General features: G+C 47.4%; 2 protein-coding genes across 2 annotated transcripts; one reads left to right on the top strand and one right to left on the bottom strand.

Moving 5' to 3' along the window:
* The first annotated feature begins 1,114 nt into the window (after positions 1-1,114).
* b4galt6 (UDP-Gal:betaGlcNAc beta 1,4- galactosyltransferase, polypeptide 6) lies at positions 1,115-7,339 on the top strand. Its single transcript, XM_067230296.1, has 9 exons — positions 1,115-1,825; positions 3,646-3,762; positions 3,865-3,978; positions 4,667-4,791; positions 4,864-4,980; positions 5,167-5,354; positions 6,537-6,659; positions 6,771-6,872; positions 7,120-7,339. Exons 1-9 carry the CDS (start codon positions 1,711-1,713, stop codon positions 7,265-7,267), a joined length of 1,149 nt encoding a protein of 382 aa, XP_067086397.1. The 5' UTR covers positions 1,115-1,710; the 3' UTR covers positions 7,268-7,339.
* Positions 7,340-11,339: 4,000 nt separating this feature from the next.
* ttr (transthyretin (prealbumin, amyloidosis type I)) lies at positions 11,340-13,228 on the bottom strand. Its single transcript, XM_067230297.1, has 4 exons — positions 13,070-13,228; positions 12,206-12,345; positions 11,726-11,861; positions 11,340-11,503 (listed from the first exon to the last, which is right to left on the bottom strand). The coding sequence occupies exons 1-4, from the start codon at positions 13,133-13,135 to the stop codon at positions 11,396-11,398; spliced, it is 450 nt and encodes a 149-aa protein (XP_067086398.1). The 5' UTR covers positions 13,136-13,228; the 3' UTR covers positions 11,340-11,395.
* Positions 13,229-14,867: the final 1,639 nt, after the last annotated feature.

The raw sequence follows: 14,867 nt of genomic DNA, 5'->3' as shown, positions 1-14,867 counted from the left end.
ATTGTTATATTTTGTCTTTAATACAGAGACAAACTTAATTCCAGTTTGAACCAACCTCTGCCAGGGCCAGTCTACAGCTTGGAGTTTGTTTCAGGGTGGAAGAGGAGATGGGCTGCACTGAAGAACAGCAGACAGTTGTGTGTTGATGCCATCTACTGGCAATATCGAGACCAGCCCACAGTCCACAAACAAAGAATTTGCTCTGGTGAGTTAGTGCATACACTAAACATAGAAATACAAATATAAATATGAAAAAAGATAAAACAAGTACTGTAATACAAAATGGATAAATCTACAGTACAATACAAAACAAACATAATAAAGAATGCTTTATAAGAGAATAAAATATGTGCAATTTAACTGTTCAAGGGCATTGTGCAAGGTGCAATACAGTGACCAGAAGTGCGTTAATGTAACGCATTAGCCACCTACAGTTGGAAATAAACTGTCTTTGTGGCGTGAGGTTTTGGTCCTGATGGACCGCAACCTCCTGCCAGAGAGAAGTGTCTGGAACAGTGTGTGTCCAGGGTAACAGGGGTCAGTCACAATCTTTTCTGCTCGCTTCACCCTTGCTTGTTGTACAATGATGTCCTTCCAGAACATCATTGTATTTGATACAGAGAGTGCTCACTTACAAGTGCACAGCAAGAGTACACCCAGGAATACAACGTTTCACTGATGCCAATGTCTTGCACATCTGCAAAATAATGTCATCTTTAATTGACACTTTGAAATTATGAATGTGCATCTGTTAGATAGCTATGTATTTACAGTCCGTAGCATTATTATCGATTGTAAGCTCCCATGTCACCTTTCTAGGGCAGCTTGCCACCTGAAAATATAATAATTGCCTGGAGTGCAATGACACTATAAACTCATCTTCATGGGTAACGGTCCTATTTATCGCACTGCCCGTGGTTGCCATGGTGACAATTTGACATGGGGAAGGGGGCAGGTTACACCCACCGGAAATGTCTGCAGCGCCAGCAAAAACGAAACCTGATTTTTTTTTTACTGGATATTTTCACTTCAGTTATCCTAACAGGTGTTATTATTGTCCAAGAACTATGGCTCATTATCACTGCCAAAAGCCTCGAGAGTATTAATTTCCGTTACTTGTGATTAAGGGAAGTACCTTGCCAAGCAAGTGTTTTGGAAACATCATCAACGGGTGGGCCGAGACGTGTGGGAGGAGGAGGCAACGTTCACCCAAAGCTAGCTAAGCTAACGCTAGACTGGCTAGCTAGACCCCATGGTCTTTTTAAGCTAAACCCGCTTCGTCGCTGGCGAGATCCTAGCCTGGCCAGCTTGCAACACACCCAAACATGGAACACTATCATGAGTATTCGTAGGGAAAATAGTATTATTCTACCATATCAGTAGCTGGCTAGCTAACGGTTTCAGTATGCCCAATCGACGGTGTTCTTTGAAGCTTGACAGTGCCTGATATAGGCCTGCATTTTTCGATCTCGAAATTTATTGACAGGATAGCTAGCCATACGGTTTTTCCTGACTAGCTAACATAGCTAGTTAGTGCTAGCCTTTTCGCTGCATCCCTGCCCAAACGATGTGGACTGTGTCGGTAATATATCAGTGACCATATCAGTAAGCTAGCAACCCTTAGTATTGCAATTTTATTGGAGGAAGTTCATCCGAACTGTACATTTTATGGGATTCATATCGGCAAGACACAAGTGGGTCTGAGCAAACATGGTGAATTGGAGGCGGCTTCTGCGGGTGTCGAACCGCTCCTTTTTGGCCTTTATCTTTTTCTTTTCAATGTCCACCACATGTCTCTATTTCATATATGTGGCTCCTGGAATAGGTGAGTGTTTTGAAATGCCTTGCTTGTTTCATTTGTTGAATTATCCATACTGTTATAATTCATTTGTTATTTAATTGGCATCGTCATTTCTGCAGCTGTCCTAGTGCTAACATTAGCTGGCTAGTCAGTCAGCTATTTTACTGGTCAGCAAGGTTGACTATAGCTAAGGGTTAGTCTACCTAATTTAGCTATTTATGGCACCAGTCACGACAGTAATGCTCATTTTACAGTTGTGTCTTATCAAGGATGGGAGCCCACAATAATCAGTCGCACAAAGATGGCCCATTGGATGTAAAAACGGACACATCTGGCCTTGGCAGATGGCAAGTCTGTCTTACAGATGACACACAAACTATAGCTGAAGGATGTGTCGACTTCAGTAAGCACTCGCATGTCAAACCCAGTGAGCTAGTTACTAATTTCAAATGGGTTGGCCCCGAGAATACTGTTTTTACTCTGCTATTAGCCAAGGCTCCAGAGGCATGGAGCCTGATGAGTTCAGAATGGGTTGAACGGGTCAATGAGATAGTTTAGGAAAGGTAGGGTCAGTGCTCCAGGCAAGGATACATAAAACAACACGGTTAACCCACGCCGATGTACTTCAGTTGATTTAGTCAATTATTTCGGGAATAAATCTGATACGTTATCACTTCCCCAGTACAGAAGATTAGCGATGGATTAGGACTGGCTTGTGAGATCATTTAGGCCAGTTAGTCCTGATCAGGCTTTCACTTTCATGGTCATATTCTCAACGTTAGGTGTGAGTGTAGGTTATTCTATGTAGGTCATTTCAACATAAAAAAATGCTAATTAACTTGGTTTGCTGGAACACTTTACTGGGTTGAGCGTCTGTGTGATTTGCTTGGATCGGAGGCAGGATTACATGGTCACAGTTAACACATGGTCAAGTGCAAGCATTGGACTTTGTTAACGGCCTCTGGTGGTATAAAACACCTTTTTCTATCCTTGTGTGTGTGTGTGTGTGTGTGTGTTGCGTGTACGCATGTGTTCATGAGCCTCGCTCGACCTCTCCCACCCCCCTTAGTATCTTCTCCCCGTCACTCCTCCAAGGTAGTCTGGTTGCTCTCTGATAAGCCCCCTTATCAGCCCCTGAGCAATACTGATCCACTAGCGCATAAATGGAGGTGGACGCACGGCAGCACAGCACGGCAGCAGACACAGAATGGGAGAGGTGGGGCTTTCCCCCCCGGTATCCATCGCTCGACGCTCTCATTGTCTGACTGGCACTCCCCATTCAGGCTGAGATCAAAGAGCTTGTCAGTCACAAGGAGATCAACGCGAGGCCCTGGTTACTAGGGACTGGAGCAAGTCAAACACAAGGCCCCCGCTCCGCGGCTGAGAGAAGCTGGTCGCACGTCTCCGTGTCTAGAGCCGCAGGGATGACACTCCTTTTTAGGATGGAGTGTGTGTGTGTGTGTGTGTGTGTGTGTGTGTGTGCGTGCACCTCTGTGGGCACCCTGTTTTACTGCAGTAGTGGTGATAAATGATTCAGAGGCCCCGGCTACGCTTGGCGCTGGTCCCGCCGTCTGTAGCCGTGGGAGACGGTGGTTTCCTGCCTGGCGGGAGTCTCTTATCTCCCCCGGCGTTTTGTCGTGGGGAGTTTAGGCCGTGGCGTCGTGTGACAGCTAAGGTTGTTCCTCGGAAGGCCAGCGGCGCGAAAGCTTTTACGCTGATGACACAAGAACCATTTGGACTTCCTGTTTGGGTGCTTGTCACTCTCTCCCTATCAGGGGTGTAATTACACCAGGTGTCTAAATAAACAAACTGATATTTGACACCCCTCTCTCTCTCTGTTCTAGCCAACACCTACTTCTTCATGGTACAGGCCCAGGGCATCATGTTAAGAGACAACGTGAGGACCATTGGCCAAATGATCCGATTGTACACCAATAAGAACAGCACCCTCAACGGCACAGGTAAATACAAAACACACACACACACAACACCTGGCTGACAGATCATTAACAGGCTAGTTTCTGGTCCTGTCATGTCTCATTTAACTCTGTGTTCTTTCTCAGATTACCCAGACGGCAGTAACTCCAGTGAGTATGTGGCCCAGCCAACCACATACCTCCCGGAAAACTTCACCTACGCCCAGAACCTTCCCTGCCCAGAACGCTTACCTTCTATGAGTAAGTAAGATAACTAGAGTAGCAAAAAAAACAGGGATTTACTCAAGGATGCTAGCTAGGTTAATCCCCTGGTTAACCCCTGTGCATTAACCATAACATGATCATGGTGTTTGCCTGTCTGCCCTCTTAATCTGCTGGTGAAGGTGGTGCTAATCTCCCTTTTTCAGGGGCAGCTCTGAGTGGATTTCAGCCTGCCGCCCGCTCTCCTAATCCTGTGCCACAGGCTGTTATGTAACAGTCTTTGTGGTGAACTGCCCTAACCCACCTGAGTCTCTCACCCCCCCTGTTCTAACTCCTCTAGCCCCCCCCCCCCTCCCCTCTCTGCCCTGCCCTTAATCAACGGGTCATTTGGCTGCATGGAGAGTATTCAGTTACCTGTAATCCAGGTGCCATCGATGAAATCTCAAGACAAACTGGAGGGCTGTCTCTATGGCACTCTTTGTTCTCTCAAAGACTCACACACACACACACACACACACACACACTCCCTTGATGATTTGAGGCCGCTCTGTCTGCCCCCCAGCCGGTCTCAGACAGTCAGACAGCCTGTTCACACTGACTTGATTGACAAGCATGGGATATTAAATGTTCCCGTCTTTCCAGCGCCGCACCCAGGTGATGTCAGCCAGTAATCACCGAATTATTGCTGACTGTGTGTGTGTGTGTGTGTTGTGGTTTCTCCACACAGAGGGTCCTATGGATGTGAACATGACCGAGATCCCCATGGAGCAGATCGAGATGAAGTTCTCCAAGCACCTGGACATTCGGTACGGAGGCCACTGGAAACCAAAGGACTGCAAACCACGGTGGAAGGTGTGTGTGCGCGCGCGCAAAGTTGTTTGTGAGCCCCCTTGAGTTTCAGACTCTGACCCATTCTCCTCCCAGGTTGCCATACTGATTCCGTTCCGAAACCGCCACGAGCACCTGCCAATCCTCTTCCAGCACCTGACCCCCATGCTCCAGAGGCAGAGGCTGCAGTTTGCCTTCTACGTCATCGAGCAGGTACGCTGTGTGTGTGTGTGTGCGCGTGCGTTTGTGTGTGTGTGTGTGTGTGTAGCAGCAGCAGCGAGTGAACAAAAGGGTTCGCTGGTAATCTTGTGTGTGTGTGTATATATAATAGTGTTTATCTGTTCAAAACATATTGGACAAGCTTCACAGTTGCTCGTCTGTGTGTGTGTGTGTGATCAGACCGGTAGCCAGCCCTTCAACAGAGCCATGCTGTTCAACGTGGGATACCGCGAGGCCATGAAGGACATGGACTGGGACTGCCTGGTGTTCCACGACGTCGACCACATCCCCGAAAACGACCGCAACTACTACGGCTGCGGTCAAATGCCTCGCCACTTTGCCGCCAAGCTGGACAAGTACATGTACATGTAAGTCGTGCAGGGCGTGGCCGCGGGCCCAAAAAACGGCGCGCCTCCCAACTCGCCCACAACGAGAGTGGCTTTCAGAGGCGGATTCCGCGTACGCCCGATGCAGTCAGCGTACGCCTTCATCCAGACACGCATGGGCTTCTCAGGCTTCTGTCGAAGCGAGGTGTTAAGCCGTCGGAAAGATCCGGCGATCTGTTAGCGAGGAGGGAGGAGGCTTCCGCAGGCTGACGTGTCACTATCTTTCTGGAGCAGCCTCGTGGCTGGCGTCCACCTGGCCTGCTGCCTCGGTGGGGTGTGCAGTGGGCGCAGGCTGGCTCGGAGTACACACTTAAGATCCTGCTTTGCTCAGTATCCACTCTAACGTGCACATGCGTTTGAGTGGGGAAAGTCGATTTGACACATTTGCCCCTTTTCTTAAGTATTCCTGTTTGTGCCCTTTTTTTTTTTTTTTTTTTGCATGTATTTATTTTGTAACTTTGTTTAAATTATTTTATTTTATTTATTTATTTTTATACAGAGAAACCTCTCAAGTTAAAGGATTCTTTAGTGAATGCCTTGAATATGTTTTAGGCAGCTGAGTGTGAGGATTATAGAGGTTGTGGCAGGGTTAGGGTTAGGGTTATAAACTGGAAAATAAACTGCGAAAGAAATGGCTGAAGGGAAATAACTCAGTCATTAGCTTCTTCATACTCCCTGAGCAGACCTTTGGTTTTTCAGATTTTACGCTCTGGTTATTGTGCGTGTGTGCGTGTGTGTGTGTTTTCTTTCTTCCATGTGTTCTCGTCTCAGTTTGTAAGCTGTCTAAATAAGCCTTGTGGGCCATTTTTTTTTTTCTTCTTCTCTCTCGTGTGTGTGTGTGTGTTCGGCGTGTTTCCTGTCCATGAGTGTGTTGTAACACAGCTAGTCTTGTTCTTTGTCGCCTGGTGCTTTCCTGTGATACACAATGGTAAGGTTCTCTCTCTCTTTCTTTCTCTCTTTCTGTTGACCCCTCTCCACCTCCTCTGTCGTCTTGTTCACTCCCAGACAGAGCTAGGCTGTGTTGTTCCGTGTGCGTGTCCGCGTGTGTCCCCCCCCCCTTCCCCCCGACCATCATATGTGTTACCGACCGTGCATGAATGCGCGTCCTGCTAGTCTGATCGCGTGACCCCGGGGTTCTTTCGGTCGCTTGTTTTGTTTCCGCAGACTACCGTACAGCGAGTTCTTCGGCGGGGTGAGCGGCCTCACCGTCGAGCAGTTCCGCAAGATCAACGGCTTTCCCAACGCATTCTGGGGCTGGGGAGGGGAGGACGACGACCTGTGGAACAGGTGAGTCACTACCGGCGACGCGCCGCCGACTGTACAGGGCGCGGGGCGTGGGGGGTGGGGGTCGGGTCCAGAGAGAGCCACTCAGCCCCGCGTCTGCGTCTCCCTTCCCAGGGTGCACTACGCCGGCTTCAACGTGACGCGGCCCGAGGGCGAGATGGGGAAGTACAAGTCCATCCCACACCACCACAGAGGAGAGGTGCAGTTCCTCGGGAGGTGAGTGACACACACACACACACACACACCACAGAGGAGAGGTGCAGTTCCTCGGGAGGTGAGTGACACACACACACACACACACCACAGAGGAGAGGTGCAGTTCCTCGGGAGAGACTGCAAGCCCACAGAGGTATCTCCCCCTGGGAGAGTCGAGGCATTCAAGCTAACCAAAGCCCTTTCCGTGGGACAATGACTGGATCCTACCCTACTCGCCCCTACCCCCCCCTCCTCCCTCCCTTCCCAGGTATAAGCTACTGAGGTATTCCAAAGAGAGGCAGCACCTGGATGGCCTGAACAACCTCCACTACACGCCCCAGATCGCCCTGAGCAGCCTCTACAAGAACATCAGCGTTGACCTCCACCCAGACCTGGCCCCCATCGCAGACTACTGAGCCCCGCCCCCAAACCTCTCCATCTCCTCATCACCCCAGAGGAACCCACCATGGACTGGGGGGTGGGGGCTGGTGGGGGCTGGTGGGGGGAGGAGAGGGAGGGAGGTGATCATGCTGGGTGGGGTGGGGGGGGGGGGGGGATACACACTCTGTAACGCTGCCAAGACACCTAACTGAAAAAAAATGAAAAGATACAAAAAATAAGACAGGCAGGGGTAAAGAATCTGTTCATCGAACTATTGATTGTGAGTGTGTGCGTGTTTCTGTCTTAATCCGGGGGGGGGGGGGGCGCGTGTGTCGTAAGTGTGCGCGCGTGTTGGCAACGTGAAAGCCGGCGCGCGCTTGCATGTGTCTGCGAGCGAGCGCCGCTGCGAGCGCTGCCGCGCGCCGCAACGCTGCATGTCTCCGTGTGTCCGCGCTGTCTTTCGCTACCAAGGGTCACATCATGGCTTCATCCATGCGGAGGGAGAGGAGGCCTTTCCCCAGCCGTTTACTGCAAAGCCTTAAAGTCGTGGGGGGGGTCCCCCCCCCGCGACTCCCCCCCCCTCCGCGACTCCCCAAGCTAAGCAGCGCTCTCAACCTCTGTCTCAGTATCACCTTAGACGCCAACAGACATTATAATTTTTTGGTCTCACTTTATATGATTTTGTACACATATCAAAGAAATCAACAAAAACTTATTTTTTCATTTTTGGGGGGGGAAAGATAAAATATTCCTTAAAAGGAGAAAAGTCAAGGTGACCTTATGTGATGTAAATGTTTTGTTACATTTCTTTATATTTATTTTTTCTCTTTTTCTTTTTTTAATGGATGTTTTAAAGCACTCCGGTCTGTGTCCCATACGCTTTAGCTGTTCTTTTGCTGCACTGCTCAGACCGCATGCACAGAACAAGATGTAAATGCTGGCCACTTAAAGCTGGAGCACAGATCACAAATGTAAATACTGGCCTTTTAATGCTCTGGCGTCATGATGTACTATTGGAGTTCACTTTTGTTTTGGCAGCTATCTTCTTTCTAGAGGATTTAACCGAGTGAGTGAATCTTCCAGAGAGGAAGAATGTTATAACATGAAATGAAGGTGTAGATGATTAAACCGGGGGGGACAACGAAAGGAAAATATATGAAAAGTTGAGGTTGACATCTTTTGCATGCCTTAATTTATTTTGGTATAGATGTTTTTTTTCTTTTTTTTTTTACATAATTTATTTTTTATCATTTCAAGATGTGTATATTTTTCTCTTTTTTTTTGCCTGAGTTTTGTAGATTTTCTTCTCTTTTTGAGGTGCACTGTGTGGAAAAAGTCCTAAGTTAGCTCTCCCAAGCAGGAGTATAAACAGAGGAGCCAAGCTGTCGAGCACAGACTGGTTCTTACTGCCAGTTCTGGGCTTTTTACTTAAGCGTGTGGTCTGTGATGTTGCCGGCCGCATGTTCTGATTGGACATTGTGCTGGATGCAGGGTTACAGTGTTGACTGTGTGTTTGAGTGGGCGTGTGTGTGTGTGTGAACGCGGGAGCACAAACGAGCGTGTATATTGATCTTAGGTTTGGTGTTGGACCACGTGTTGTAGGTCAGTCAGTGGACTGTAGTGTCGTTATATTGGGGTTTGTGGATTAAGCTGGTGTTCTGTTGTGGGTGTGTGTGTTGTGTTCCTAACAGTGTACTCTGATTGGGTAAGAAGGGCCAGAATGAGAGAACCGTAGCCGACGCTCAGGCTGACGCCGTTCTTGAGTGGCACCGATTGCAACGTGGGCCATGAAGACTTTAATGTGTTTAAAGTTTGGAGCACTACAAGGATGATGCGGAAAAATGTAGGCGGTAGGCTTTTTTTTTTTTTTTTTTTGTCCCCCTACTTGTTAATAGTTCTTTTTTCCCCTCTTGTACATAGTTTTGTCTTTTGTCCAAACGTTACATGTCCAAAGTACATTATTTTGTTGTCGTTTGCATCAGTTTATGACACGTATGTCTGAAACTGAACAGCTCTATGAAAACAGACAGGGGTTCCCCGTCCCCCCTCATCAGAAGCTGGGTTCTGCTGGTGACAGAGAGGGGAAGGTGACGTCCTGGTCTCGTTCCACCAGGACGCTTGTCGTCTACCCCGAGCCAGTCCTCTCTGTCCCGGCGTTCCCGTGGCACCGCAGAGCGATCTGGAGACGTTTGCCGAGAAATGACCGTCAAAGCGAACGCGGCCTGAGCGCAAGGCTAAAGTCTGTGTTTGATCTGGGCCCCCCGTAGCTACGACGGTTATATAAACCTCAGTGTGTGTGTGTGTGTGTGTGCGTCCGTGCGTGCGTGCATCCGACCAATTGGGTGAGGAGAGGGGCGGAGACCCCGACGTGACATTCTATCGGAGGTGAACTGTGCCAAAAGTCCACTTCTGCCACCCCATCATTCCTCTCCCTCTCATCCGTCTCCCCTCATCCCTTTGCTTTCTCGTCGCCCTCCTTTTCGTTCGGCTCCTCCCGCTCTGCCTCGTCGTCGCTCTGCTCCCGGCTGTCGGAAAGGCGCCTAGCTCGGCTCTTAAAAGTGTTGTCATATGAAGAAATGGAAAAGAAACAAAAACCTAGTGTTAGGGATCTTGGGTTTGGTGTTAAGGGTTTGATCGGTCAGTGTTGGGTGGATAGGGGCTTCTCTTGTGCTATGCCTTCTTGCTCATCAGATTTTGCATAAGACGAAGTAAACCCCCCCCCCCGCCGCTTTTGTTTATAGGCTCTCGCATCCCGTGGTACTCGCAAGCTGAGCCGCTGTAGCAGAGAGACTTGTTTGTAAGCCCGGTCGTGGGATCTCATCTGCTAGAAGAGACCCCCCCCCCCCCCCCCCGCTCCTCTCCGTTCCCAGTTAAGTGTCAGTACGCTGTTCAAGGAACAGTGTTAAGGGTATTAGGAAGTGAATTAGAGGAAGGCGCAGATCACTGGAACTGGTCTAGGATCAGTATTCTGGAGTTGTACATATTGTTCTTGAGGAGGGGGGGAGAGGGTGTGTTAGATACGGTGCAAGGGGCGGGCCGTCTGGGCATTGTGCTGGCTGCCCCGTGGCACCGGAGGTTTAGAAGCCTACCCGAATCCCCGACCCCCAACCTCACCTCTTGGTTGTTGGAATATCAAAATATAGATAGAACATTTCAGATGATATATTCACCGGTACATTATTGTAATATAGAGTATTACATTTTGCAGTATTCATATTTGTGCCTTGAGTTATTTTCTTTTCTCCCCCTCCCTCCCACCAACTGTTTTCACTTTGTATTCTTGTTTGAAGGATAACGATTTGGGGTTGTTTTAAACTGAAGTGCACATGTTTCTTTTTTTCTATTCTGTATTTCCAGTCAGGAGGTCTGATTTAAGACACATTAAACAATTCATTACAACTGACTGATAAGATTTAAAAGGAGTCTTACTGTATCTGTGTTGAGTCTGTACCAGGGTTTGTACAGGATTGATGAAATGGCTGCAATTTCTCCAAATCCAAAGGTTTATGCTTTCCACATCTCAAATTATTATTCTTGACAACCCGATAAGGTGTTGGCGTTTTAGGGGAAGTATAGATTTTAAATGAAGAAAGTTATCTAATTGGAATGCTAGTTAACTGGTGGAATGGAATTAACCCGTTGCCATGACATGTACAATCTTTTTGGACTCATAAAAATGAAATGAACATCTTTCTAAACTGGGTGATAAGAATTCAATGTATTGTCTACTCTGCACACGCTCAGTTTTGCGTCTGTCTTGTTCAGCGCTCCCGTAACTAGAAACATCTCCCTCGAACGATGCTAAAAAGAACTTTACTTTAAAGTTGACATGTTGGCTATCTTGTCAATCTTCTACAATCTTTAACAGACCAGTAAAGAAGTCTAGAGTTGAACTGTTGGACTTTGTTCGGTTTTTGTTTATTTTTTTCTGGGTCAATCAAGAAGATGAATAAACACCTTCATTGCCATGTTCTGGAAAACACCCCCAAAGTGTCCTGGAGTTATTTGTCTCATGGAAACTTCTCACAAACAAACAATCCTGAACACACATTGAAATAAGAACAGGATTTGCCACAGCACAGCAAAATATAGAGGAAGCAATGCCCGGACTGTTCTCCAGCTGTTTATTGGGGTGACCTGGGTAGTGTGTGTGTGTGTGTGTGTCACTCGTGTGTGTTCACCACCACTGCAGTGGTGGTGTAGGAGAACGGGCTCAACAGCAGGGCCAGGGTGTAGTGGCGATGACCGCCAACATGCGCCTCGAACACAACCTGCACAGACACAAACACAACGACATTCTGAGCCGATCCCTTTGCAAACATGGTTGACGTTTGACTCACGTTCGGCCAACTCTTTCCACAAACTGAAGACAAAAAAAAACATTGTGACAATACGCTGTTCCAGAGGCCTGAGTGATGGTATTTTCATTGCTGTTTGACATGCACATCACCTCAGCACTTAAACCTTTTCCACAAGACGAGGGAAGAACTCACATCCGCCATTTCGTGGAATGGTGTCCGGCCTTCGGCCTTCCAGTAAGACTTGGTGTCAAACTCAACACGATACACCCCTGGCTGGAAATCCTGCTCTGTGATCAGGTTGTGAACCTCCCCAGTAGCGTCTGTAACCCTGGGAGGAGGTATAAGGACCGTGTTTAGTAGCCTCACGCTTAAGGGAGTCAGGTAGCTGAGCGGTTAGGGAATCGGGCTAGTAATCGGAAGGTTGCCCGTTCGATTCCCTGGCCATGCGCAAATGACATTGTGTCCTTGGGCAAGGCACTTCACCCTACTTGCCTCGGGGGAATGTCCCTGTATTACTGTAAGTCGCTCTGGATAAGAGCGTCTGCTAAATGACTAAACGTCTAAATGTCATTATGATGTACGTTTTCAATCTCCATTCTGACATTCAAGAAATCGCATCCACATCTTTTACATGTTGATTTCCTTTCACACTCAAGACAATGACCTCCTCACCCGTTAGCGACCTGTGCCCACGCTCCGTTAGCATCTCGTCGGGCCACCTTTAGTGCCACAGAGCCGGCTGGCACACCCTTCACCGCGTCCAGGATCTTCACCATCAGAGGGCATTTGGCATCCGACTCACCATGCCTGTCCTGGACCGCAAAACTAGTCAACAACACTACACGCGGTGCACATGTAGACACATCGGGGAATTTAACATCCAGCTGGGACAGACATGCTGAGGTCAAAGTGTAGCGAAACAGAGAGGTGAATGTGGCGGAGGTACAAGGTTGTCAACCCTAGTGCCATTCCATCCCTAGCAGTAACTATACCTGTTATAATACTAATGGTTTCTTCCCTTGGCTTGTCTCTTTTCCTTATCTCACACTCACAAGCACACAAACACATTCCTTATCCAACCATCTAAACTTGATATTGTGTCATTGCCTCCTCTTGTTGTTGTTGACCTTCTTCTCTTATCTTGGGTCACTTAAACAGCTAACATCACTTATTTGCCATGATGACATTTGTTGACATAACATACTGTGCCCAACCAGTGTGTACAGTAAACCAGGTTAACCACCCTTTTCAAGGGCACAGAGCCTTGTTGGTGTTTGAACATGACTTTTGTGCAGAGAAACTGTTAACGTTGCCTGGAATGAACTCCAAAACCTCATGCCATGATGGCCAAACTAATTATTTTTTTCTTCCACCAAGGCTAGAACTCAACAAACTACTTTCTACCACGCTTTCTTGATATAAAAAGTTCTATTACTGTCCAGACTGTCGCACAATGACATGATCGACAACGGCGTGCATGATTTTATGTGCAAAGATGTTCTCATAGCCCATGGGAAGACACATGCACATACTCACCACTGGAGTGGCGCTGCAAAGCAGAACCGAGGAGGCGAAAAGCAGGCCAAGCAGTGATCTGACCATCCTGGAGTTCGACAGGCTGCTCTACCTACTCACTTAAAGACAGGTAGAGTGGCAAGGACAAAGGCAGCATAGCTTTATACCCAGCACCCCCCCCCCCCTGCCCCCCAGGCTACTCAGAAATACCCTGCCTCCTTCTGTCGGCTAAATCAATACCCAGAGATTGAGTAACTCACACAGACCACGCTTTGTAGCAGTCCTATAAAAAAGGATTTGGCCACGGTGGGAGCTAAGACAGGAATTTGCCAGCGTGCTCATAATATTGGTCTAATCTTGGGAAACAAAGTAGGGTTCAAATACAGCAATTGTACGAATATCGGTTTTTATGAAACCTAGTCGAATTGTATCTGTGTCAAGGCAATTAAAGACATGTCAGTTGTTGGCTCAGAGTCAGTTGCCACAAACACTTGATTGACAGTTTGGCTCCACTAAACTGAATTACAAAGGACCTTAGGATACCCCTTATTGGATGACTTATCTCGTGGGCATTTGCTTAATTAAATACTACATGCTGTTCTTTTTTCTCAACCGCAAACGAGGGAGAGCATTTCCTGTGGGAATTGGCAAGCATCCGGGACCAATAGAACATCTCACATGCCTTTGTTCTACCTGCTCATAACATACACACAAACCATGCTAGCTCTGGTTAAGTTAATAGTACAGTCAGTCAGTCTGTGTTTTAGGCAGCCTTCCAATCAGGTGTAGTATTACCTCCTGTGGGTAAAGCTGTGTGAATGGCCTTCTTTGTCAAAGTGGCTTTTGACAGCAGAGCTTAAACTGGATTAGCTCTCGCTGTTGTTTTTCTCAATCAGTTTTGTCATGTTATCAAAACCAACTCATTTATAAAGCATAGGACACTTTGTAAGGGTGTGTTGCGTTTCCATTGTTGTCCAGGAGATCTCCTGTACTGTTTGAACATCTGGTGTGAATGTTTTGTGCTCTAGGTGTTGAGAATGTTTTGTCGGAGTGTATTTTGGCTCAGGTTGTAAAGTCCTGTCAGCAAAGCAGGTTGGTACGTGTTAGCATTAGCTTGCATTCTGTTCTCACAGCCCCAAAGGCACAACAGACATAATCTGCTCTGACGCTTGTGGGAAACAAACATGCTGGCTTTTGGATGTGAGAAATATAGTTTTGATAAAGAGTGTTAATGAAACATACAAATTAGTGAATATAATAAAACCAAATGATATACCACTGACATTTTGGCATTTATTCTGTAAATGCAGTACAAATATCAACCACATCTACAATTGATCATGTAAAAAAGCACAGAAGAGGCTTTTAAATGTATTCCACGCACCACAAGGACATGTACAAACATGTTCAGCATCTAAGCATTTACCAATAAAACATTTTGTTAATCTTATACCTAAGCCTACATACTTTGTCATAAAAAAAGCAAATAAACCAAAATACCAACAGACAAGAATCTCGATAATAGAAACCCCCGGACAAGTACAGAAGCAATACTTCTGAGGACATTTTCTGCAAAGCTCTCACTGTTGACTGCACCTGCGAGAAGGACTCGTTGGACTTTTGGGACTTTTGGTGGAGCCCTTTTTACTTTTCCTCAGTTTGTTCCGAGGAGTTGAAACCGTGGCTTCTTGCACATGTGCAGTGACTTCACCACCAGTGGTTTCCCCACCAGTGGCCCCAGCCGTCTCCACGCCGCCCTGGGTGTCTGTGGGTTCTGTTGCTACCTCTGTGGTACTAACTGCCCCTTCCGGCACCTCGA

Source organism: Osmerus mordax, chromosome 27, assembly GCF_038355195.1.
Source record: "Osmerus mordax isolate fOsmMor3 chromosome 27, fOsmMor3.pri, whole genome shotgun sequence".
Lineage (NCBI taxonomy): Eukaryota > Metazoa > Chordata > Actinopteri > Osmeriformes > Osmeridae > Osmerus > Osmerus mordax.
This window is presented reverse-complemented; position numbering and strand designations above follow the sequence as displayed.